General features: G+C 53.5%; 2 protein-coding genes across 2 annotated transcripts; one reads left to right on the top strand and one right to left on the bottom strand.

Annotated features, from left to right (window-relative positions):
- Positions 1–2668: 2668 nt before the first annotated feature.
- Positions 2669–10592, bottom strand: RBPJL (recombination signal binding protein for immunoglobulin kappa J region like; the record flags this gene model as incomplete). Its single annotated transcript, XM_082670352.1, has 11 exons — positions 2669–2942; positions 3053–3156; positions 3289–3444; positions 4193–4345; positions 4619–4728; positions 5143–5280; positions 7482–7656; positions 7925–8040; positions 8210–8280; positions 9475–9600; positions 10420–10592. 11 exons carry the CDS (start codon positions 10590–10592, stop codon positions 2669–2671), a joined length of 1596 nt encoding a protein of 531 aa, XP_082526478.1.
- A 2841-nt stretch (positions 10593–13433) lies between these two features.
- MATN4 (matrilin 4) lies at positions 13434–22685 on the top strand. Its single transcript, XM_082670351.1, has 10 exons — positions 13434–13516; positions 14262–14831; positions 15564–15686; positions 17506–17628; positions 17718–17840; positions 17934–18056; positions 19642–20055; positions 20157–20309; positions 22255–22362; positions 22442–22685. Exons 1-10 carry the CDS (start codon positions 13438–13440, stop codon positions 22498–22500), a joined length of 1875 nt encoding a protein of 624 aa, XP_082526477.1. The 5' UTR covers positions 13434–13437; the 3' UTR covers positions 22501–22685.
- Positions 22686–26173: the final 3488 nt, after the last annotated feature.

Raw genomic sequence — 26173 nt, 5'->3', positions numbered from 1 at the left:
AAAACAAACTCAATTCTTGAGAGGAGAACAGTGCCATCTGCTGGTTTCACTTTGCACTTGGAAAATCCAAATACCTGCCAATGCAATGCCATGCAATTTGGTATTTATTAAGCGCCGACTCTGTTCAAGGCGTTGTAATGCACCTCCTAAGACACACCTGAATGAGCTCCTTTCCATATGAAGGTCACAGTCTAGAGGGGACAATTGACGCATATATAAAGCTCTTTGATCCAAGGTGGGCAGTACATGGTCCCAGTGGGATTCTATGGGAAAAAGAGATGGAAAGCCTGGGGCCAGGGCCAGCTTCGTGGGCTTGTGACCTTGAAAGTCACACAAGGCTCTGTGCTTAGCAGGGCCCTGCCTTGATTTCATGCTCTGCTATCGCTGTCTTGAAATTCTTAATAATTTTTGAACAAGGGGCCATATATTTTCATTTTGCCCTGGGTCCTACAAGTTATGTAGCCAGTCTTGCCTTGTGGAAATCTTGAAGAAGTTACTCTGTGAGCTGAGTTTGGAGAACAGGGCAGCAGTGGAGTAGAGGAAGAAACCTATTCTACCAAAGGGAAGGAGAGAGAGAGGGGCGTTTGATGTTAGATGGATTCAGGCTCGCAGCAGGGAAGACGTCCAAGGACAGTCCAGCAGCTGGAACTCAGAAGAGAGGCCAGGGTTGGAGCTCTGAGGCCACAGACTTTCAGGTGGGTGCGTAGGTGGAACCAAGGGTCCTGGGGTGCCCTGAGGGGAGTGCAAAAAAAGAGCTGCATGGCTGGGCCTGGGCTTTCAGGTCAACCTAGGTCCTTGGCTTCTAGGACTCCTGCCTTGTGGAGTGGTAGAGGAAGTTCTTGAGGGCAGGGCTGGAAAGGCCCTTGAGCCCTGACTCCCCATGTGATGTGCTACGAAACTCCTCTTAGCCTCTTTACAGTGGCTTCCTGCTTCAACGTCTTCACGGAGCAGTGAGCTCAAACTCTCCTCGGGCAGGCACTCATGTCGAGGACATTTCCTATCAATTTGCTCTCTGCGTTCCTCAGCCAGGATCCACTCTCGGGGCCATGCCAGGCTTTGAACAAGCTTCTCTTTTCCCATCATTATGGGTTTCAGCTTGCTGATGGCAGAGGACAGAACTTAGCCAAGACTTTGGGGAGCCTAAGAGCAAAGCCCATTTCGCCCCCTTGGGAAATGTCAGCTGCTTCTTTTTCACGGGGGTTTCCATGTTCTAGGGGAAGAGTGTCACAGGAAATGAACTTAGAGTTCAAAGGAAGACCCAGAGGGGTGAGAGCTCTCAACCCACATGTCAGACCAGTTCTCCCCATTCAGCACCCCCAGGGGCTGGTACAAGTAGCTGGCACCTCTGAGATGTGCCTCATTGTTCCAAAAGCCCGACCCAGGACGCTCCCTGTAGAGCGTGGACTTGGCAGAGGGTGGGAAGGCTGGGCAGGGATGAATTTTGATTTGGTCCCTGGGCTCCAAGCAAAGAAGCTACTTTCTTGGCTGGCTTATCGCCCAGTTGATCCCAGGAGTTCTGCCTGGAGTTGTCTTCGGAAAGTTTTGTTTTGTGTCCTGTGGTTGCCCCTGGGCCTGGGGTGCCACTCTGCTTGAGGTGGAGGGATAGTTAGCAGGGTAACTTATCCCCAGAGGCAACAGGTGGTCCCCAGGGCAGGGACAGGGACTCAGGGATGCTGGCTGCTTCTGAACCCCCATTCCTCCTCCAGAAAGGGTCACAAATGTAAGCTATCTTCTCCATCGCACGTGTGGTCCTTTCCTCTGTGTGTACGGGGGGCGAAGTACACTGGGGCACCTCCCTCTGTGTGGAGGTGGGTCATACAGATCAGACTCTGCCTTGGATAGGACAGCAGAGCAATCTCTGACCCTCAGGACTGCATTTTACTGGGCCTGTGAGAGAAATGCCTGGGTAGACAGTTTAGATGGCAAGACCTGACCACCACACTAGGGATCTAACCAGCCACCAAAGTTGTGGACCAGAGACCAAACAGCCCGCATGGGTACTGTGCCTGGCTCCAGCCATAGGAAGAATAAGGAGGGTTAGGGCTTTGTACTGCAGGCTGAAACCCGGTACTCCGGGGCAGGGGCCCCATGCTCCAGAAGGGACTCAGTGCTCTGAGTGGGATCCAGTGTTCCACGTAAGACCTGGTACATCAGGGCAAGCAGGCCACGCCTCAGGAGTCCATTGCCCCTTGCCCGGATGTGTGAAACTCTGGATTTCCTCTTCTAGGGGAAACACAGCTGCCGGGAGGGGAAATGCTCTAGGCTTGGAATTTCACACACTTTTCAGAGTGTGTGGAACTGTATGCAAGACACATAGAGAGATGGAGAAAGACAAAGATGGAGGGATAGGGATGCACAAATAAGAGAGATTTACAAAGTTCCTGAGGGAGGGAGAGTGTGTGATTGATTTAGAGAGTGAACCAGAAACAAAGACAGGGAAAGCCACACTCCTGACTGGACACAAAGGGAGCGTCACTCAGGTCGTGTCTTCCTAGCTGGAAAAGGATGACTGAGTGACCCGTGTTAGACCCACAGGGACGGGTTTCTAGGGCGAGAGGCTTCTGCTGCTCGGGCTGCAGCCTTCAGTTCCGCAGCACAGGGGCAGAGGGCAGGGCCCAGGACCCAGCAAACCGGCCGGGGATCAGTCCCCGCGTCCACCCCGAGCCTGCTACGTCTGGATGAAGAGGTGGAAGTTGGTGCGTGTAAACTCGTGATGGATGCTCTCCAGGAGCGCATCGGCGTCGGCGGCGGGCGCAGAGGCACCCGGAGGCCCGGACCGCACGCTGTACTCCGGGGTGTAGGTGAAGGAGAAGGCGCTGGGGTAGAAGAGGCCGTCGGCACGCACGAGGCTCACGGGCACTGTGATGGGTGTGCGCAGCCAGCGCCAGTCGCTGCCGAAGGCGGCTATGTCTGGTACCACGCACACTAGGGACCGCGGGCTCCTGGGGGTGGGGCATCGAGGTCAGGGCTGCAGTGAGAGTGATGACATGCATCCCCCCACCCCTAACCTGCTTCGTTCCCTGGGACCCATGGGAGTCCCCCCTCCTCATACCTGTACATGGTTTCGGCCTCCACTTCCCCGAACCAAACCTTGAGCCCCGCGTGGAGGTTTTCACCGTGGAGCTCCAGTGTTGCCACATCGCCCCCGCCACTCAGCTGGGGGAGGGTGAGACCAGGGGGTGTGGGAGAAGCGGTGGCCGAGAGCCCGCAGCCCTCCCTCACCTGCACTCCCACCCTCCAGCGCGGTCGGTATCCACGCCCGCCAGCGTCCCCCAGCGCGCGATTCACCTCCAGGGTGCTGATGAGGGGCACCGGAGTGACAGGCTCCCGGGTACACGCCAGGCTGGTGCTGAAGGAGAATTCCACTGACTCGGTGCCGATGATGGTCCAGCAAGAGCTGTCATTGAGCACTGCCTTGTTCGCCTCCTTGGGGCAGGGGGAGGCCTGGGGGGAGATCCGAGGGGATGGGGCAGAAGCCGCGGATGGTGGCTGTCAGCGCGTCCATCCAGCGCAGTGCAGAGGCTTCCGCGTTCCTAGCGTTCTGGTCCTCGGCTCTGCGGTTTACCTGCCCTGTGAGCTTGGACAAAACCCTTAAGTTCTCTCTTTAGAGTTAAATCAGCTCGCTGGACTAGCTGGTTTCTAAAGGTGTATTTTCTTAGAATTCTAGAATTCCATGTTTTTAAACATTGTGCAATTCTGTGCCCTAACGTTCCAAAATTTAAAAATTCTTTGGGAGGGATTATTGCTGAATAATAATGTTATTTTCTACATGTTATGGTTTTCTCTCTTATGATAATATAATAGTTTATTTGTATTTATAGTAATATATTATTACTATGATAATAATAGTAATTTTCCACAATTCTGTCTTAACATTCTACGATTCTAATAGTCTTTGCTCGATAATACTCAATACTATTACTTATTATTATTTTAATTTACATTCTACAATTTTATATCACAACATTCTATGACTTTAATATCCTTTGGGAAGGAGTATTGCTCAACACCATTATCACTATTTTGTCTACATTCTCTGATTCTGTCCCGATAGTCTACGATTCTAACGTTCCACGGGAGGCAGTATTGCTCAGTAAGTAGCAGCCATGATGCTGATGGTGACCTTACGTTCTACGTTCTCAGCATTCTGACTTTCTGGGACGCCTTGGTGCTGATATTCTCTGCTTCTCACCTGAAACTGCACCACCTTCTCTGTGGCGAGACATAAGTAGGTGCCACCTCCTCCTGGAGGACCACCTGGGAACTGGAATGCACACTTGTGCAGCTGGGAGATGGGCTCATCCACGTCGAGGAGTGCACACTGTTTAGCTACTTTGCGGATGATCTACAGCAAAAGGGTGGGAGGAAGCGTGGCAGCAAGTTGCCTGGGTGCCCACAGGCTTCCCTTCTCTCTTTCTTCGGTAGCCAGGCAGGACACTGGCATATTCCCCCCACGCCAGCGCTCGACCTCCACCCAGCCCCACAAAGCACTGAGTATCCCAAGTGAGGATAGGTGTCATCATGCTTTGGGCTCTCACTCTCCAGCGCTGCACTTGTGGGTCATACCCTCTGTGTGGATCTGGGGGGACCCCTCCAGCTGTGCCCTTCCTTCCCATACCATTGGAGGTAGTGTGATGCCCGTGACCGTGCAGATCAGCTGCACCAGGGAGCCGTAGTGGACATAGCCCTCTCGAGGCGGGAAGTCTCCCTGGGAACAGTGTTCATCAGCTGGGAGTAAAAAGAAGGAGGGAAGGAAGGAGGGTTTCAGGGGTTCCAAGCTTCTGCCCCAAATCCCACCCTTCTTGCCTCTAGCTCCACCTCACATTGCACATGGGTCTTATGGGCAAGGTTGGCACACAGGAAGGCAGCTAAGGCTGAAGATTCTCAGCCTGGAGATGTCATTTGTGGCCATCCTTGCGAATGTCTGCCCCCTGGGGTGGGGGCTGAGTTGAGGGAAGGGGCTGGACACTGGAGTCTGAATAGCCTGGATCAGTCACCAACTCATTGGGACCTTTGGCAAGTCTTTTTGTGTTTCTGAGCCTCTGTTCCATGGGGCAAATTTTACTTTCCTTGAGGAGTTGTGAAGATTTAAAAAGGGAATGCATGTGAAGTGCCCAGCCCCAGGCCTGCTGGTGGGATTACCCAGGTGGAGAGTGAAGGCAGCCCACTGGCGCGCACTGGCCACGAAGTCCCCATTCTCCACAGAGAGGTAGCGCGTGGAGACCGTCTGGGAGCGCAGGCGGTTGAAGAGGGAGACCTTTGAGCCCGAGGATATGCACACTGTGAGGGGAGGTGGAATCAGTGCCCCTGCCTGGCTTGGTCCCTTGGACTTGCCAGGTAAGTTCCCATCCTCTGTCCCCTGAGCCAGTCTGGCTCAAATTCCCAGACACACTGGGCATTCATATGTCACCGCTATTTATCTAGCACCTGCTGTAGTCCTGCTTCTGTACCTTTGTCTGGTTCTTTTTGCTGCCTGGGCATCCTTCAGTTCAATAAACAGAATTTTATCAAGTAGTTACTAAGTGCCTACTTGGTGGCTGGCACTGTGCTGGGTACTGGGTGCCAAAGGGTGAATTAGACCCAGTTTTGCTCTAGAGGAGTTCACAGTCTCAGAGGGGAGACAGGGAATAAATATAAAATTTCCATATGATATAGTGAGGGCTGGCTGGGTTAAGGAGGGCTTCCTGGAGGAGGTTATACTCTCAGCTGGGAAGCATGAAGTAGGTAGGAGTTGCTCAGGGGGCTGCGTAAGCAAAGGCTGCGTGGTGTGAAACAGCAGTACATTTCTAGGGCTTGACATTGATCTCTTCCAGCCTTTTAACACGGGCTCAGAGCAGCCACTTTGTTTTCTAATTGGATTTTGACCACCTGGGGAGAAAGCACTGGGTCATCGCCCTCTCTCCCCTCACAGCGCTAGGCATACTGTTGGTGCGCAATGTATACTTAACCCAAGTTCCTATCCATTGCATAATGATGATAGCTAATGCTTATTGTGTTTCAGGTACTGTTTTAAATGCTTAAAATGTGTTAGCTCTTTTGCTTCTCTTAACAACCCTCGGAGGTAGATAATATTATCTCTACTCAAGAGAACAACTCCCTCTAGATCACACAGCTAGCCAGTGGCAGAGCCAGGATTGAAACCCAGGCCGCCTGGCCCCAGAATCTGCACTCGAAACCATCACACTACACCACTTTACCCCTGCCTGGCCCTTTCCTGACACCAAGGGCCAGCCAGAGCACTGCCTGGATCTGAGACATTCTTCAAGGTTTTTAACAGACAGTAAGGTGTAGGGGTGGGAGCTGGGCTTCACAGTAACATTGACTCAAGTTCAAACCCTGGGTGGGCCATTTTCTAGCTGGGAAAACTTGGGCAAGTCACCTGAAGGTGACAGGCCCAAATATTTCTTTTCCTCCTTCCTTCCTTCCTCCCTCCCTCCCTCTCTCTCTCTTTCTTTCTTTCTTCCTTTCTTTTCTGGCCACGCTGCATGGCATGTGGGATCTTAGTTCCCTGACCAGGGATTGTACCCGCGTGCCCTGCAGTGGAAGCGCTGAGTTTTAACCACTGGACCGTCAGGGAAGTCCTAGGCCCAGATATTTCTTAAATGAATGCATGAACGTTCCAAACCTCATTTTCCTCATCGATGACTCACCTTACAAGGATGAGCATCAAACAGGGTGATGTATGTATATACCTGCCAAGAAAGTCCCCCGTCCCCTACTTCTCCCTTCCATCTTCCAGCGAGGGTAGCAGTGATGTTGTCATTGTCATTCAGGCTTTGTTTCCTCGTATTTTCAAAGCCATCAGCCCTGGGATTTGTCACTTGGCATCCAGGGCAGTACTTATCTCAAACTGTCTCTTTGATCAGCTGTGTGTGTCTCTCTCCTCTGCTAGGCTGTCCGTTCCTCCAGAACAGATACTTGCATACACATCAGGCACTGGATAAATATTTTTAACTGAATTTCCCCTGCCCTTTCATCATCACTTTTTTTTTTTTTTTTTTTTTTTTGCAGTACGCGGGCCTCTCACTGTTGCGGCCTCTCCCCTTGCGGAGCACAGCGGCCATGGCTCACGGGCCCAGCCGCTCCGCGGCATGTGGGATCTTCCCGGACCGGGGCACGAACCCGCGTCCCCTGCATCGGCAGGCGGACTCTCAACCACTGCGCCACCAGGGAAGCCCTCATTATCACTTTTAATCTGTCTTTGGCTCAGCACCTGCCGACCATTTTGGGGACCCCCAACCTCAAGTCGGCCTCTGTCCCCTTCCCTCTGCTCTTGCCTCTCCAACTTTTCCCATTCCCCGACCTAAGCCACACACCTACTTACCCAGACCCCGCCCCCTTCCGACTCAAACTCCACCTCTCCCACTCTGACCCCAACCCTACAATCCAGGCATCTCCCCCTCCCCCCTCCCAAACCTAGCAGCTTCCAGACCAGGGGCACCTCCCCGCCCCGCCCAGCGGCCAGGCTCCACCCCGCTCACGATCGGTGTTTTTCAGCGACTGCTTCTTCTGCGAGGGCTTGGAGATGACCTTGATGAGGCGGCTGTGGAAAGTGCCCAGCTCCCGCCCCCCTCGGAGCACTAGCCGCAGCACCAGCCGGAAGTGCTTCCTCTTGTCTGCGTCCGAGATGTACAGGGTCTTGGCGCAACCGAATTCCTACAGGGTTGGCGGAGATGGGTCGTCTGACCCCAGCCCTCAGTCCCTGGATGAACTGACTTTCCCCAGTTATCTGACGTCCGCCCCGTCGGACGTGACATGAAGCTGCACGTCCAAGCTCTTGGGCGCACCCTCAAGGCAGAACCCCGGTCTCTCGGCATCCTCACCTATCTTTTGGCTTCTGCAGGGGAGTAAAGGAGCCCCCCTGCACCAAAGAAAGAGGCAAGGATGGGAGCAAGAATCGAACCCCCTTCCCATGCGCTCTCACCCTGGAGTCCGGCTGCTCTTCGAAATTCAACTTCTGCGTCTCGGCAGCGCTGCCGGACGCGCCGTCCAGTCCCATGTAACCGCAGACGATGGGCCCGGTCTCCCCTGCCTGGTGGGCTGGAAAGGGACGCGAGCGGGCTCTGGAGGGACTCAAGTGTCAGGCAAGCTTAGTTCTCGCCGCCAGAGGGCGCGTTGAGACTGCGACTGAGAACCGCCCCGCTCCCGAGCCCTACTGAGGGTCCCCTTACAGAGGGTGGCGCCCGGCATCCCTGGAGTCCGCCCTCACCTTGGCCCTGCACTGGCTTCACCCTCCATCCAGGACCTGCGAGGTAGACACAGGGCGGGGGGCAGAAGAACCTGCGGAGACATGTAAGCGCTGGACTCGTGTATCCATCTCCCCTTGACTGTCCTGTAGGCGTCTCAAAGGTAGCAAAGACCAGACAGAATCCTTGATTCCCCCCCCACACACATCTTTCTCACCGCTCTCCCCAGGCTTCTCCATGACTGTGAACCCCATGAACACCCGAATCTTTCTTTCTTTCACATTCCTCATTCAATCCATCCGTAAGTCCTATCCACTCCCTTTAAAACATATCCAGAATCCACTGACTTCTCACCACCTCCACCTTAGTCCCTACTGCCATAGCTTTTTGCCTGGACCTCTGCATCAGCCTTCCAACTGGCCTCGCTGCTTCCACTCCTACCCACTTCAACCTGTTTTTCACACAGCGCCAGAATGTGTTTTTAAAAAAATTTTTTTAGACTATGTTACTCATCTTCTTAAAATCCTCCAGCCGTTTAAATTCAAAGTCCTCACATGATCTGGCCCCTGCTTGCCTCTCCAACTTTACTTCCTGCAATGCCCACCTCTTTCTCTAATCCCAGCCACTCTGACTTCTTTTGTCTTGGAACAGTCCAAGCTAGTACTGTGTCAAGGTCTTTGTGTTTTCTGTTCCTTCTAATTGGAACACGCTTCCCCGTGATCTTCTCATGTCTGGCTCCATTTTCACATTCAAGTCTTAGTTCAGATGTCACCTCCTTAAAGGGTCTTTCTACCACCTTGACCTTGCTAGCTAAAGTACATCCCCGCTCCTCAGTTTCTATCACCTTTCCTGGTTCTATTTCCCTTCTAGCTCTCACCACAATCTGGAAGCCTCTTGTTTACTGATTTGTGAGGAGTTTATTGTCTGTCTCTCCCACACGACAGTGAAGATGCCAGGAGTGCAGGGACCATAGCTGTCTTGTTCAACTGTATGCCCGGTGCCCAGCAGTGCCAGAGAGCCTGACACATGATAAGCACTCAGTAGGTAGTTGTGGAATGAAAGAATGAATGAATGGGTGAATGAGGGAGTGAATGGGGACTAGAGATTCACAGGGAGGTTCTGCTATAAACCGAAGTCAGGGCTGATGGTGGCTGAAGGAAAAGGCCCCTGATTGGCCAATAGCTGAGCCCTGAGTCCTCTCCAGGTTCTAAAAGACACTAAAAAGGGAGGGGCACACAGGGCAGAAGGTCGGGTCGCAGGGACCTTGGAGGGCCACTGAGGGACCTACCGCTTCTCATTTCCATATGATTTCTGGGCCACCTTGGCGTGCAGGATCCGCACCGTCTGCTCGCACTGTTGCTGTAGGCACTGGCGCACACCTTCTCTCAGGACCGCGGCGGGCTCTGGGGATGACCTGGGAGTGGGGACAGACCGGCCGCCCACAGCAGGGAGCGTCAAGGGGCGAGGTGGCATAGCGCGCCCGAAGGGGGCCGGTGGAATGCAATGAATGGGAGGAAGGGACTGTTCTAGGTCTGCCCCCTCGGGGTCAAAGAGAAGAAGCCTTAGGCAAGGGAGGGGACTTGGGTGCAAGCTGTGGGCTAAATATTTGGGTTGCGTGGTGCTCACTGAGGTCTGCCTGGAGCCCACCTGGGACCACCCAGGCGCCATTCTGCAAGTCTGGCTCCACTCCCATTGCAGCCTGGAGCACTGGGGAGAGGCCCCAGAGCCACAAAGGCCCCGCTTGTGCCGGTCTTGTGATGGAGGCAGAGTTTGTGAGGGCGCCTGGCTTCCCTGCACCCTGGGGGGACCCACCCCGGTGCAGTCTTGATGGGGGGGGAGCTTTTGCTGGACCCCTGGACCAGAGTGCTCTCTCGCGTACCTGCAGATGCCTGGGAAAATGGATGGGCCCCCAAACTGTGTGCCCAGGATCCTGGGGGAATATTTTCGTCTTTTCCAGGTTAAAGCAACACTCTCAGCCCCCTTTCTCCCAAGAGAAGGTGCCTGTTGCTGTCTTAGCTTTCCTTCTCCTGATTACAGGGCCTCCATCGGCCCTGTGGAGTGGGCCAGTTAGAGCCTAGGGGCCTGGTGGCGTCTTCGCCTGGGAGTTTTGATGGGTGAGGGTGATGGGCCCAAGACCTAAGTAATTGCAGAGACCGTGGAAAGGCGTCGGTGATGGCGGAATTTGAGGGACTACCAGGTGGGGCCTGGGAAGAGCAATGAACCCTGAGGCTACCCTCTTCGCAGGATCAGAGTGCGGGACCTCTCCCCACCCCTGGAGGGGACGGCGGGGGATAAGAGCCGGGCCGCGCCCTCGGAAGCGGGGCCAAGCAGCCGGCGGCCGAGCCAGGCCCCGCTCCGCCCCTTGGGGCTCTCCCCGGGGAAGGGCCTCGGAGGTTTCCAACGCATTCCAGCTGCGGAGAGCGTAGCCGCCCAGCCTCCAACCGTAGCCCGATTCTGGCCCCGCAGCTGGCGTCTGCGGCTCCAGGGGTGGCGGGAGCAGGGGGCGCCGCGCTGGCCCCGCCCCAGCCCTTGGAGGAAGGGGAGTCGCTCCCTACCAGTGGGAGGGGTCGCGGCCCGCGTTCCCCCTCCCCACCCGCCAGCCCCCGGGTTAAATGCGGCCGCCGCCTCCGCTCGCTCCAGCTGCCTGGCCGTCCGCACCTCGGGCACGCTTCCTGCGCCGTTACCTGGTCCAACTGTCCGGGAGGCTCCGCCCGTCGGCTCCGCTCTGCGGCCGCGCCTCCGAGCTGTCTGGCAGGCTTAGGTGAGTCAGAGGGCCTGGGTGCGCTGAGGGGTCTGCGGGGAGCAGGCATCCAGCCAGACCAGGCGACCATATTTAAGCGCGGCTGCACCGCCTACGATGCCCCCGTCCGACCTGCTGTGCCCTTCCCCACCTATGTAGGGTCCTTTCCAAATTGAGGCCCCACCAGCACGGCCGCCAAAATGGAGAGGGGGGGACTTTTTCCCTGACCTCCTCCCTCCAGGAACCTCCCCCCCCGGCTCCCCCCCCCCCCCCCGCCGCTCCCCGGAACGTCCTCAAAGTGTTTATTCTTCAGCCAACTCTTGAGGAATTATTCGCAGACCTCTCCTCCCTCAAGAGTCCACTTTCCCCACCCTAAGGGCATTTCTTCTTAAAGCTATGATTAACCGCCTCAGAGGCGCTCTGGGTTCTAGTGTCAGCTTTGTCACCTTGCCACGTTGCTGTGTGACCCGGGCAAGACATTACCCTCTCTGGTCCTGCTTTCTTCCTCTGTAGAATGAGGGGTTGGAAAGGTGATGAACTTTGAGGCAAGGACTATTTCGACTTTTAGGATTGGGTGGAGGTGGGGCGCCAGGCGAGATGTTGGCTCAGGCCAAGAGCAAGATAAGGGGAAACTTAATCAAGGTTTGGGGGCTCAGAGGCTTCTGCAGGTAGGAACGGATGGGAGGCAGCGAAGGCCCCTGTGCCTTTACCCTCATACTCCGCAAGGGTGCTCGCCTGCCTTGACTGTGGCCCAAGCTGGAGAAGGCATTCCACACCCTCCCACCTCCAGCTGGCACATCTGGCTTAGTCACCCTCCCACGATGGGTCCTGCCAGAGGGATTTTTGTTCCTCTACCAGGCCTGAAAGGCGAAGACGGTGAGGATCCAGGACGGGAAGGGCGCCTGTCGCTCCCTCCAGGCACCCGACCTTGCTCAGAATAGGACCATTCACGGAATTGGGGAGGGGGCGGGGCTGCGGTTGGATTAGGGTCAGCTGGCCCCCTCTGCCAAGAAACAGAAACAGAAAAATGGCTAACACAGCTTCAGCAGGGGGTGCGGGGGTGGGGGTGGGGTAGGGACCCAGGGAGCGAATGGAAGGAAAAGAGGTGACGCCTAGGGGCCAGGTTGCCAGACAGCTCAGAAGGGAGAAGGGAAGCCAGGAGTCCTAGGTTCCTTTGCAGCTCGGCGGGCCACCTTCTTGGGCCTCACTTTTCCCATCTGTATAATGGGAGTCCTTCATGACTCTCAAGGGGCGTCGCCAAGGGCCGCGGGAGAGTGAGCGCTCACCTGCCCCCACAGGGTCCATGGCTGCGCTCCGAGGCCCGGGCCGGCTCGCGTCCGGGGCGCGTCCAATGCCACTGTCCCCGGAACCCTGCGCACTTCTGTTCTTTGGCCCTAACGCCGGATATATTCTGCCCGGGCCTTATCTCCAAGGCCCTGGGGCTCCCAGCCCCCTATTTGCTTTGGGCAGGGGCACCTGCTGGGCAGATGTGGGCTTCCCACGGCCACCTAGCCAACACAGCCAGACGCGCGAAGGCGCCCCCTGGCGGCCTCTCCTGAGAGCTGGCGGGAAGGGGCGGCGCCAAGTCGCGACTTCATCTGCGTGGAGGGTTTAGACCAACGCGATGCAGGCCTGCAATGGGGCGGTGCCTGTTTGGCTGTGGGGTGGGTTGGGGGGGTGGGCGGGAGGACAGTCACACAGAGGCGCCTTGTATGCAGAGAGGAGGGGGTGCGGTGGGGAATCGTTTCCCTCTGCAAAGGTTCACGCGGGCTGGTTCTCGGAACCCCGCAGGCGTAGGATTGTATCCTGGTGCAGCCACTTTCTTGCCGCGCGAATTCGGGTACTAGCGCTGAAGTTTTCTGAGCCTGTTTCCTCATCTGTGCGATGGGAACAACAACAGCCTTAGACCCATAGAATTGTCGAGAGGGTTCAATGAATGCCACGATGCATGAAAAACGTTTAACATCGTGGCTGGCATTAAGGAAAGGCTTTTCCTTTTTATTTTATTTTATTTTTAATATTTATATATTTAGCTGTACCGGGTCTTAGTTGTGGCATTCAGGATCTAGTTCCCTGACAAGGGATCAGACCCAGGCCCCCTGAATTGGGAGCGCGGAGTCTTACCCACTGGACCACCAGGGAAGTCCAAGGCTTCTCCTTTTTAAATTCTGTATCTTTTTTTTTTGTATGTGTTGGGTCTTCATTTCTGCGCGAGGGCTTTCTCCAGTTGTGGCGAGCGGGGGCCACTCTTCATTTCTATGTATTTACTATTCTGCAGTTCTGCAAAGCAGAATTCCTTGTGTTTCCAGCAATCTCACCGTGATGAAATTTTTTTATTACGAAAAATTTCAACATACACAAAACTAGAGAGATTAGTAAAATAAACCCATGACCCTCCTCCCCCTCAAAATGCCCATCACCTAGAATAAGAACTCTGCAAATTCTACTGCTTTGCTATTTTCCTTCCTCCCTTCAGGCTCTGATACCCCTGTTCTCTGTTCCCCGAGGGCGATGAGGGGGCGTCTATGCTCGCAGCTGCCCATGTTCCTGCTCCTTCTCCAGCCCTGGGAAACCCAGCTCCAGTTCGCAGGTGAGCCAGAACCCAGCCCTCAGAAGCAGGGGGAGGGGAGCAAAAGCAGGTTCTCCATCTGCAGCCAACTGCCTGCTGGGGAGAGCAAAACAAGAGCTTTGGAACCATAGCGCTTGGGTTCGAGTTCACAGCTTCAACTCTCTGGGCCTCAGCTTTCCCATCTGTAGGATGTGGCTTGGAGGTACCCAAGTTGGGCTCATGCAGAACTGTCCAGTTGGTGTTTAATTTTTTTAAGTTAATTGAAAAAAATCAGGAGATTTCACATAAAAACCCTAATTTTGGGCTTCTTTTGAAAAGACCCAAGATCTGCCAACATGGGGTTGGCAGATCTCACGGCTGCAAGGCAACATTTGTCTGGAGCTGCCCACTTTATGAGCTATAGAGGCTCTCTGGGTCCTCCGTCCTAACCCATCACATTCACTCATTTATTTATATTTATTTATATTGCCTGCCTAACTCCTGTAGGCATTTGAGTTTGCGACGTCCCCTCGCCCTCCTTGCAAGTGGATAACACCTCCTCAGTATAGCCCTCAGAGCTGTAGGATAGAGATTTGGTGCAGTCTCCCAGTCCAGGCCCTCCTCAAATGCTGCGTGAGTGGATGGAGCTAACCTGCATTTGCTAGGTTAAGACTGTGCTGGGCGCTGTTACACCGTGAGAGCACCATTCCGCCCTGGGTTTCTGTGGGGTTCTCCCGGGACGTGAGGCTTGGCTAACCTAGGAAAGTCCTCCCTGATCTCCTCGCAGGTCCCAGGTGCCGTACTGGGCCCCTGGATTTGGTGTTCGTGATTGACAGCTCGCGCAGTGTGCGCCCCTTCGAGTTCCAGACGATGCGGCAGTTCCTGGTGAGCCTCCTCCGCAGCTTGGACGTGGGGCCCAACGCCACGCGCGTCGGCGTGATCCAGTATTCGAGTCAAGTGCAGAGCGTCTTCCCGCTCGGAACCTTCTCACGCCGCGAGGATATGGAGCGCGCCATCCGCACTCTAGTGCCACTGGCGCAGGGCACCATGACCGGGCTGGCAATCCAGTACGCCATGAACGTGGCCTTCAGTGTGGCCGAGGGCGCGCGCCCGCCGGAGGCGCGCGTGCCGCGCGTCGCTGTAATCGTGACCGACGGGCGGCCCCAGGATCGCGTGGCCGAAGTGGCGGCGCAGGCGCGCGCCCGCGGCATCGAGATCTACGCCGTGGGGGTTCAGCGCGCTGACGTGGCCTCCCTGCGCGCCATGGCGTCCCCCCCGCTGGACGAGCACGTCTTCCTCGTCGAGTCCTTCGACCGTATCCAGGAATTTGGCCTTCAGTTCCAGCGCCGGCTGTGTCGTGAGTGAGGGGAGCGCTGGAGCGAGACTCGAACTCTCCAACCGCTCCGATTCTCATTCCCACCACAGTGAATCCTATCCCCCTCCCGGCTGGCCCCGCCCACGCCATCTTTAGCCCCTCCCAACAGGCCGTGGAGTTGCCCTGGCCTACCACGGGTTGTGTGGAATTCCAGCTCTGCTCATTTTTGCTCAAGCCTTCGCCCACAAGGAGCAACGTTTAGCGTGCCCACGTACCTTGTTGAGCTGTTGTGGTTTACCACAGGCTTAATGTCTAACTCCAAAACCGCCTCTCTACACAAGAAGCACCACCCCTCAAGGCTGAGAGCCATCGCCCACTCGGGCGTCAAGCCCCGCCCACTTGGGGATGACCCCTCCCCCTCTCGTTTTAGCCCCTCCCACAATGCTGCAAGATCTGTTCTCGTCACACCTTGAGTTATGCCGCTTACCTTGATTTAGCATCTCTCTTCTTCCTCTACTTTACACCGTATAGTCTTCCCTTATCCCACTGACAGCTCTGGCCCCGTGCTCCTGTCTTCCGAGCCTATTCACAGGGGCCACTGAGGACCTATACTTTCCCTAAGACCTCCCACCTGTATTGGCCCCTCTCAACCAAGTCATATTCCATCTAAAGACATCCTTGAGCATGGGGTCTGCTCTGACCTCATTCAGCTCTCTCTTGTTGGAGGGTTCTCCCCATCTGTCCCCTGCTGATTCTACTCTTGTATGTCCTCAGGAAAGGACCTGTGTGCTGAGGGGGGACACGGCTGCCAGCACCAATGTGTCAGCTCCCCCGGCACGTTCCACTGTGCCTGCAACCCCGGCTACCGGCTAGCAGCAGATGACAAGAGCTGTTTGGGTGAGAGCTACTCCCACCCTCCAGTCTCACTGCTCCTGAGCCTTCTGTGGCTCCCCATTGGCCTAGCATCAGTACAATGAGTCTGGAAGGGCCTTTGGAGGTCAGAGTCCAGCTCCCTCACTTTACAAGTCTAGGAAAGGGAAGGTGTCGCTTGGGGTCATGTAAGTCCTTGGTGGGACCAGGGCTAGAAATCTTGACCTCACAGAGGTCATACAGTTAATACAGTTAAGTGTATTTTCTATAGCCTTGTCTCCCCCCTCTTTCAGGCTCATCTCCTACCTGGCTTCAAAACAGCTCCCAAACTTGTGTAATTTCACAGGCATATCCTTACTGTTTCTGTTACTTGACAGAATTGGGGTCTCCATACATCTCCTACATTCCCCACCCCCATATATGCTGCTCATTCCTGCTTCTGCATCTCAGTTCTTTCCGGGCTGCTCACCTGGGCTGCTCTTGCCACTCCTCTTTGCAGCTGCAGATCTCTCAAGGCCTGGTTCTTCATGTTTGCTTTCTGAAAAGCTATGACACACAATGCCTTGCTTATACAGTTAGGATTTTTCCCCCTGTGTATATATGTCCAATCCTTTGATCATAACGGCAGCTGTCATTTACTGTATGCCAGGTTAGCATCAGACATTAAGCTAGGAGCGTTAGTTACGTGCATCATCTCTCAAGCTCACCACATTCTGGAAAAAGAGGTCCTGTGTTTCCAATAACCCAGATGTCAGCTGGGGTCTTCTTGTTTCTGGGGCTTAGAAAAGGCTGGCGTGAAGCCCCATTTGATGACCTGTGAACATTCAAAACCCTTCCCAAGATCTCCGGGAATTCCCCAAGTGCTTACATTCTGTGGTCACCTCTAGCTCTGAGCTTCTGCTGAATTCGATTTATGGGTCCTCGCGCAGTTTCTCAATCCACACGTGCTGTTCTTGTCCTGTGGATGTAACTCAGCCTCTTCCTTGGTTGACACACTTGTGCACACAAGGGCGTGTATATGTTAAGTCGCGCATACGTCTATTTTACTAAAGATGGGGGGTGGACAGAGGTGTGACTTACGTCTAAGTGAAGTCAAACATACACACAGAAAAAGAAACACCCATTATTTATAATTGGATATTAGGCACCCTTGATCCCGAAAGTCCTCAGTCACCCCTCTATAGGGGATTTTCCATTGGCAAACTCAACCCACAGTAAATCATCTCCACACCATCTCTCTTGTCCTTTTTTTCCTCTCTCCACTCCCCATCTCTTTTCTAGGAACCCCACATTCTCACACTTTTATGCAGGGCATCTCATCTCTCTCCAGCCCCTATTCCCCAGCTCAGCTCTAGGCCATATTTGCACATCGAAACCATGAAGATACTCAGCGCGGCAATAGTGCATCCTCCTCAGAAGGCAGTTGTAAATAACAACTGTTCTCTTCCATTATATCCCCATTTTGCAGATGGGGAAATAGAGGCTCAGACAGGTAAAGTGGCAGAGCCTCACTAACTCTGGTCCTCCTCTGTGAGTTAGTGAACATTTTGAGGGCAGGGGTCCTGTCTTCTACAACTGTGGATTCCCATTCTTATGCCTGGCTCAGTCATGGACCCACTGGGATACATCTGGAGCTTGAATTGGGAGGGCCGCTTGGCTCAGTAGGAAGGGGGCCTTTGCTTGGAGGAATTACAGAAGCCTGGGTACCACCCCAGACTTATTAAGTCAGGATTTTGGGGGGTTGGGGTCCAGGCATAGGTATTTTTAAAAAGCTCCCCAGGTGGTTGTGCTGTCAGGGCTGACAAGGGCAGCCCCAGGGCATAGCCTGACCTCACCTCTTCCTCAGCCCTCGACCTGTGCACTGAAGGGACCCATGGCTGTGAGCATCACTGCGTCAGCTCCCCGGGCTTCTATTTCTGTCGCTGCCGAGCTGGCTTTGTACTCCAGCAGGACCAGAGGAGCTGCAGGGGTGAGTGAACCCCCCAATTAGCACCTGGACCAAGGTCTCTGATGGCTCCAGTCAGAAGTGACATCTTGCTGTCTCTTCCTTCCCACCAGCCATTGACCACTGCAGCTTTGGGAACCACAGCTGCCAGCATGAGTGTGTTAGCACCTTTGGTGGGCCACGGTGCCGCTGCAGAGGGGGCTACAACTTGCTGCCCGACGGCAGGAGCTGTCAGGGTGAGGAGGGGTCTCCTGCATTTGTGCAGAGCAACGAGGGATCTTAGCTGGTGGAGTCCACCCTGACTCGTTCTGTCTTGTCTCTCCTTTAAGCCCAGGACCTTTGCAATGGCGTAGACCATGGATGCGAGTTCCAGTGCGTGAGTGAGGGCTTCTCCTACCGCTGCCTATGCCCTGAGCGGTGGCAGCTCCAGGCAGATGGCAAGAGCTGCAGCCGTGAGTTATGGGTGGGAGGGGGTTCTGTCTGCCTCTGACCCACTGCCCACATTCTGAGTATCCTTGACTCTGTCCTGTCCTTGCTGTGGCCCAAGAATGTGGTATGAGTGTGTGTGTGTGCGCTGGTGGTGGTGGAGTTGGAGGGTGTGCCTTGCCCTGCCTCCATGTCTTTCCCCTCAATCTTCTACGCTGCTGCCAGGGTTAACTTCAAAAATACATATTTGATCACATTTCTCCCTTGCTCGAAAGCCTTCTGTGGCTCACCAGTGCTTACAAAATAAAGATCAAATTCCTTACCCCTGAGTTTTTCAAATGGCGGGTGTAACCACAGTGGATACACAAATGGTGGGTGTAACCACAGTGGATAACAAAATCAAATTAGTGGGTTAAAAACTAGAAATTTTTTTTAAAGAGAGAGAGAGAAAATAGAGTTTACTGCATGGATGTAGAAAGAGTAAGTATTGTTTCACGAAACTTAGTTTTAATTATATGTGAGTATAAGTGCATCATGATGTATTGTTACATTATTATTATTAATTTTTTTTTTTTTACTGTGGGTTGTGGTCAAATTTTTGAAACCACCGCCTTAGGTCATTATAATCTAGCTTGAGCCAACCCCATCAGCCTGTCTCCTGACAAACTTGAACATTTGAGCCATACTGGCCTGCCCATTCCCAAACGTGTCCAGGGCTCCCAGCTTCCATGCCTCCACACACATTGCCCCCAACATCTAGAATGTCCCTTCATGCCTTGGAGAACTCCTACTCATCCCTGAAGATCAAATCACATGTCACCACCTCCATGCAGCCTTCCTCACTAGCTCCAGGAAGAATGAATTACCCCTACCTTGCTCCCTGCAAGCCCCTCTATTCAAGCACTTTCCTTGATGGTAGCAAATGGCATGCCTCGCTGCTCTGCTCTATCCTGATATCCTATGGGTCAGGATTATGTTTCATTTATTGGCGAACCTCCTTCAGGGCCTAGCAAGGTCCCTGTCTCAGAACAGGGGAGGCAATCTTGTAGAGTGATTAAGAGCTTGGGTTCTGGGGTCAGACAGACCTGGCTTCAAATCCTGGCTCAGCCACTACTAGTGGTGGAATCCAGAGCAAATAAATGACTTTATCCTTCAGAATCTCAGATTCTTAGAAAATGGGGATAATACCCAAGGTTATTGGGAGAATTGAGAAAAAATATATAAAGCACCTAGCCCAGTGCCTGGTAACATGGTAAGCTGTCAAATAGTAATGTTTTTGTTTTTATTTATTATTGTTAGTAGTGGTAAAGTTTAGAATTCTGTCTGATACACAGTAGGTGATCAATAAATGGTAGCTATTGTGATGATGATGATTAAAAAGATGCTTTTAGCAGGCTTGTGGTAAGAGCTTAATAAATGGCAAAGATTATAATGATGCCACTGATGATAATAATAATTATTATTAGTTAGCACAGTGCCTGGCATAGGAAGGACTTCACACATAGTATCTGTAATATAATAAATGTTTGCGAGTGAATGAATGAGCAGGTGGCTGCTGCCAGCCAAGGATCTGATCCCTTAATCCCAGCTCTTCTGCTCGGGTGGGCGTAGGGTGCCAGGAAGGCCACGTGGACCTGGTTCTGCTCGTCGATGGCTCCAAGAGCGTGCGTCCGCAGAACTTCGAGCTGGTGAAGCGCTTCGTGAACCAGATCGTGGACTTCCTGGACGTGTCCCCGGAAGGCACGCGCGTGGGGCTGGTGCAGTTCTCCAGCCGCGTGCGCACCGAGTTCCCACTGGGCCGCTACGGCACGGCGGCCGAGGTGAAGCAGGCGGTCCTGGCTGTGGAGTATATGGAGCGCGGCACCATGACCGGGCTTGCGCTGCGCCACATGGTGGAGCACAGCTTTTCAGAGGCGCAGGGCGCGCGGCCCCGGGCGCTCAACGTGCCCCGCGTGGGCCTGGTCTTCACCGACGGCCGCTCCCAGGATGACGTCTCGGTGTGGGCGGCGCGCGCCAAGGAGGAAGGTGGGCTTGGCGCGGGCCGCGCTGGCCTGAGGTTGGGTTGGATGCGGGGAGGCGGCTTTCCCGAGGCCTAGGGTGCCCCCTTGAGTCCCTCGACGCTGCAGGCATCGTCATGTACGCCGTGGGCGTAGGCAAGGCGGTGGAGGAGGAGCTGCGAGAGATCGCCTCGGAGCCAGCGGAGCTGCACGTGTCCTACTCCCCCGACTTCAGCACCATGACGCACCTGCTGGAGAACCTCAAAGGCAGCATCTGCCCGGGTGAGCACATTGGTCTCGGGACCCCTCCCCTTCTCTCACTGCCTACCCTCCGAGATCTCCCGGTCCTATTCGTTCCCGCCCCCTTCGTTGAGTGACAGCCAGGGGATGGGCTCGCTGGACAGAGCCTCTTTACTCCAAGTGTGGTCCGTGGACCGGCGGCAGGGCTGTCACCTAATGGTTTGTTAAAACTACAGCATTTCCAGCGCTCTCCAGACCTACCGAATACAGTTTTGCACTTTGACGAGACCCTCAGGGGATTAGCATTATGTTAAAGTGTAAGAAGCACTGGACTAAACTACCTGTTCCCCAAATTAGTGGGCGTTCAGAATAATTTGGGGGGAATTTTTTCAAAGGCACGCCCAACTCAGCATTGGTGAGGGGAGCCACATCATAAGCCCTTTACCTTGTTGGAATTCAACTTTACAGACCTGGCAAAGCGGCAGGACTGGGTGTGTTTCAGGTACACAAAGATGTGTATTAAGTATATATATTTAATATATATTTATTTCCTTGATTTCCCCATCTGCAAAGTTAGGAGCCTTTCTGGACCTGTTATCAATACCATTGAGAAACATGACATACAGACTAAGATATAACTTTTAAATCATAACAGCAACTCTGTATTGAAGGCCAAGTGCCAGGCATTGTACTGTAATATTAAAAATGGCACACGTTTACAGAATTCAGTGAATCTAAGATACCATCCCTTGTAAGATTCATTATTTTCTATACTGCTAAGAAAAAAAGGATGCCAAATTTAATTGTAAGGCAACCAATTGGATTTCAGAGATGTTGAAATGTATGAGGAAATAGACTTGGATCAGTGGGTCTTTTAAAAAAATATTTATTTATTTTACTTTTTATTTTTGGCTGCCTGGGGCTCATGGGATCTTATGTTGCAGCGCACAGGCTCTGTAGTTGTGGCACACGGGCTTATTCCCCCCCTGCCCTGCGACATGTGGGATCTTAGTTCCCCCACCAGGGATCTAACCCCATGTCCCCTGCATTGGAAGGGGGATTCTTAACCACTGGACCACCAGGGAAGTCCCCTGGATCAGTGGTTCTTAAACATTAGTGTGCCTCAGACTCCTCTGGAAGGTTTGTTAAAACACAGATTGTTGGCTCCAACCCCAGAGTTTCTGACTCAGTAGGTCTGGGGTGGAATCTGATCATTTGCATTGCTAATAACTTCCTAGGCGTTGCTGATGCTGCCGGTTCAGGGACCACACTTGGAGAACCATTGGCCTAGTTGAAATACCCTATAAAGTGTTTCCTTGCATCAGGAAATGCTCTAGATCTGCACCCTCCAATAAGGTAGCCACTAGCTACATACACCCATTTAAATTAAATTACATTAAATTAAATAATTTAGTTCCTCAGGTGCACTAGCCACATTTCAAGTTGAATAACCGCCTGTGTCTTGTGGCTACCGCACTGCACAAGGCAGATACAGAACATTTCCTTCACTACATAAAGTTTCATTTGGACAGTGCTGCTGTGGACTCTTGCTACTCAAAGTGTGGTCCACAGACCAGCAGCAGCATCACTTGGGAGTTTATTAGAAATGCAGTGTCTCAGCCCCTTCCCTGTTAAGAACAAGAATCTATATTTTAACAAGATCTGGTGATTCCAATGAGCATCAAGGTTTGAGAAACCTTCTAAGATGTGTACACACACGAAAATCACTGAATCCTGAGCACCGCCGGACGAAAAGGTGTTCTCATTGTATCCATTTTTACAGGTAAGGAAACTAAGGCTTAGAAAGGTTGAGGGGGTTTTCCAATATCTCACAGCTACCTAGCTGGTACTCATCCCAGGTCTGTCCAAATCCCAAACCCGAACACTCAGCCGTAGGCCGGGTGGAGGGATATCGGAGAGCCTCAGCCAGGGCTGGTTGGTCCTCCTCCAGCTTCTCACTCCCCCACTCTCTGTGCCCGGCTGCCAGAGGAGGGCATCAGCGCGGGGACAGAGCTTCGGAGCCCCTGCGAGTGCGAAAGTCTTGTGGAGTTCCAGGGCCGCACGCTGGGGGCGCTCGAGAGTCTGTCGCAGAATCATATCCTTTGGGTCCAGGGGCGCGGACTGGAGGGGAGAAGGGACCCCCGCGAGCCCCGGTGGCTTCCTTAACCGCTCACTGGCCCAGCTGACGGCGCGCCTGGAGGATGTGGAGAACCAACTGGCCACCCAGAAGTGAGGGCCGCGGGTGGCCCGGACCCGGGCAAGGGGGGCGGCCCCGCGGACTGGGCCCCCTCGTGCGCCTTCCGGGCGCTGGGGCCGGGCAGAAGCTGGGTCCCCCAGGCTTGGGCTGTCGGGGGGGAGGCGCTGGCGGGCTTCCAGCGCTGCGCTCGAGCTGGCCTCGCCTGGACCAGAAGCCGGACTGCGGGGGATCGTGGGAGGGGATGTGGGGGACGCGTGCTGCGCTCAGTTCTTTGTAGGATTTCTTTTTTTGTTTTCTTTTTCTTACCAAAAAAAAAAAAACAACAACAAAATCTGGTTTCCACGGGGTCGGTGTGCCTGTCTTGCTGTGCCGCCAGGCGGAGGGGAGGCCAGACGGAGCGCGCTCCGGCGGCGCCCGGGCGGCGTCTCCTCGGAGAAAGGCGCATTGTGCGGGGGTCGGGCCGGGGGACAGGGGACCGGGAGCTGCTTCCCCCCGCTTGTTTATTCAGCTGAGAACAGATGGCTCCTTATGCAGGCTGCGGGAAGGGAGGGGGCTCCACGGGTACCCTGGGGGTCTGGGCAAGTCTGCGCCCCTCCATCCCCCAGCGGATCGGACACCTCGCTCTCTGACCTTGCCTATCTCCTGGTGTCCCCGAGTCTGGCTCAAAAACTGTTCGAACTGGGCGGGGCGGGGGCGGGGGTGTTGGCGAGAAGCGGGAGGCGGTAATCGAATCCCCTAAAGGGACGGGAGCGGGGAGGATAGGTGAGTTTCGCCTGGATTTTATCTCCCTGCACTAGATAGGAAAAGGAGGGGGTGTCAGCCAGGACCTCTGGCCCAGAGTAGCCTTCCCAGCCTGTGTTTTACCTCCAAAAAAACAAAATAAAAACGAATCCTCTTTAGGTAAAGAGCACAAACTGGTACAATTTCCCAAGTGCAAAGATGAAAATACTTCCAGTCCTAGAGTGATTATGGGCAAATTACTCTGGGTTTGTTTCCTTATGTGTAAAATGGGGATTGAAATCGTTATGCCCAAGGGTGATGGTGAGAATGGAGGAAATTATTCTAAGGCATCTGACCTTGTGCCTGGTACTACGTATTAGGCTCTCAGATGGCAGCTTTTAACTATTAATAGCTAACATGTTTAGTCTTGGGCATTATTCAAAGTGATTTGCAGGTATTTTCATTTTATCCTCACAGCCTTGTGAGGTAGGAATTATTGCCTTTATCATTCCCTTTTACAGACAAGGAAACTGAGTCAAAGAGAGGTTAAGTTTCCCAGAGTCACATGACAAGTAAGAAGATGAACCAGGGCTTCCCTGGTAGCGCAATGGTTAGGAATCCGCCTGCCAATGCAGGGGACACGGGTTCGAGCCCTGGTCTGGGAAAATCCCACGTGCCGCGGAGCAACTAAGCCCGTGCGCCACAACTAGTGAGCCTGTGCTCTAGAGCCATGAGCCACAACTGATGAGCCCATGTGCCACAACTACTGAAGCCCGTGCACCTAGAGCCTGTGCTCCGCAACAAGACAAGCCACTGCAACGAGAAGCCCGTGCACCACAATGAAGAGTAGCCCCCGCTCGCCGCTCGCGCAGCAACAAAGACCCAACGCAGCCATAAATAAACAAATAAATAAAACAAATAAAAATGATTTAAAAAAAAGAAGCTGAACCCGTGTGTTTTCATTTCCTGTGGCTGCTGTAACATCACCACAAATTTAGTGGCTTAAAAAACACACAAATAGTTTTTGAGGTTAGCAGTCTAAAACGGGCTGGCAAGGCTGCATTCCTTCTGGAAACAATTGTTTCCTTGCCCTTTCCACCTTCTAGAGACTACCGAATTCCTCTCATCACCTCAACCTCTGCTTTGGGCATCATACCGCCTTCTCTGACTTTCACCTTCCTGTCTCTGTTGCATAAGAACCCTTGTGATTATACTGGGCTGACCCAGATAGTCCATGATAATCTCTCCATCTCAAGCTCTTCATCACGTCTGCAAACGCTCTTTGCCATGTAAGGTAACATATTCACAGGTTCCAGAGATTAAGATGTGGACATCTTTGGGTGTGTGCGTGCGTGTGCATTATTCTGCCTACCACACAGGGCTTGAAGCCAGGAGGACAGAGCTCAGAGCAGGCACTTCCAAGCACGCACATGCCTGGCCCCTCACTGGCCATGGCAAGGAGGGAGAAAGATGATTGAGAAAAGCCCCCGAGCTGGGGGAGCCCAGGGCTGGAGGGGGTAAAGTCCACCTGACTATAACAGAAAGAGGACCCTTCAGGTGAAGGGATGGAGCAAAGGGCGGGTAAGGAGGGAGAAATCACAGAGGAGGGGACTTCCAGCCAAACCTTAACCTACAGGATGACAGGATGATTGAGGTCTCACCTGGACCTGAGAGTCAGATGAGCAAAAGTGCCCGTCCAACCCCTTTGTTTTGCGGCCGGGAAACCAGGCCTAGAGGGCAGAGTTGTCTGCCCAAGATCACAGTGAGAGAACCGGGGGTCTGACTGTAACAGGGACTTCAACGATGGTGGCACTGAGGCAAAGGTGAGGCTCCTCCCTGGAGCTGGCCAGGACTGTCTTCCGTGGGGTTTCTTTTCTCGCCTGCTCTTCTCCTGTAATCTCCACAGTAGCCACTGGATGGCGCCTGGAGCTCTGATTTGGAGTTGGGTCCCAGAGCCCTTACAGGCCTTGGGGGCTGGCACTTGTGCTGAGCCAGGCCTGCCCTTCTCCGAAAGACCCTCCTCCCCCTTCACACCCCTCCCCCGACTCTGGCGGACCCTACCACCCCAGCCTAGAAGCTGCTTCATTTCCTAGGCAGTGACCACACACTCCTGGATTGGAAGACCAGCCCTGCTATTTACTAACTGTGTGTAGGTATTGACAAGGGCTGGTTCCCTTGTCCATTTCCTGATTCTCTTTTGGGGAGGCTGCAGGAGGCAGAACTCCTTTATCCACTCTTTGGAAGCTAGAATGTGGGCATGAGGGCACAGTGCAGCTGTTAAGAGCACAGACATGGGAGCCAGACTGCCTATCCGAATCCCAGCTCTGCCATGAGCTGTGTGACCTTAGGCAAGTTTCTGAATTTCTCTGTGCTTCTGTCAAAGGAGACCCAGTTTTCTCATCTGTATAATGGAGAGGATAGTATTCCCAATGCCACTGGGTTTTTGTGAGGATTGAATGAGATAATCCATTTTATATTCTTAGAACTCCGCTTGGTACATCGTATGTACAAAATGCAAAAAACAAAAATGCACCGCTGGGGTTTAATAAACTCTATGCTTTCTCCTTGGACTATGAGTCTTGAGGGAACAAGGCCAAGGTTCAGGGACAGTTGGGAAGTCATTCAAGGCAGTGCAGTGATAGTACAGTAAGTCCCCTACATATAAACCTTCAAGTTGTGAACTTTCAAAGATGCGAACGTGTGTTCGCATGTCCAATCACGTAAGTTAGTTCATGTGTCTGGCGTACATTGTCCATGCATGCATCCCGTACAGGTGGTTGTGCTTTTGTGAACTTTATTGTACAGTACTGTGCAGTAGCCCAGGATGTCCGGAAGCAAGCGTAAAAGCAGCAGTGTTGTAGCTGGTACTGCTAAGGAGTGCCAAGTGATAATGATGGAAACAAAAGTGAAAATAATTGAGAGAGTGGAGCGACAAGAGGAAGAAGTAACTGAAGAACCCCAGAGGTTCACAACACAGGAAGCGGCAAGG

This window comes from Grampus griseus (genome assembly GCF_964374135.1).
Source record: "Grampus griseus genome assembly, chromosome: 14".
NCBI lineage: Eukaryota > Metazoa > Chordata > Mammalia > Artiodactyla > Delphinidae > Grampus > Grampus griseus.
Note: the sequence above shows the minus strand (reverse complement) of the source record. Positions and strands in the feature narration are given on the sequence as shown.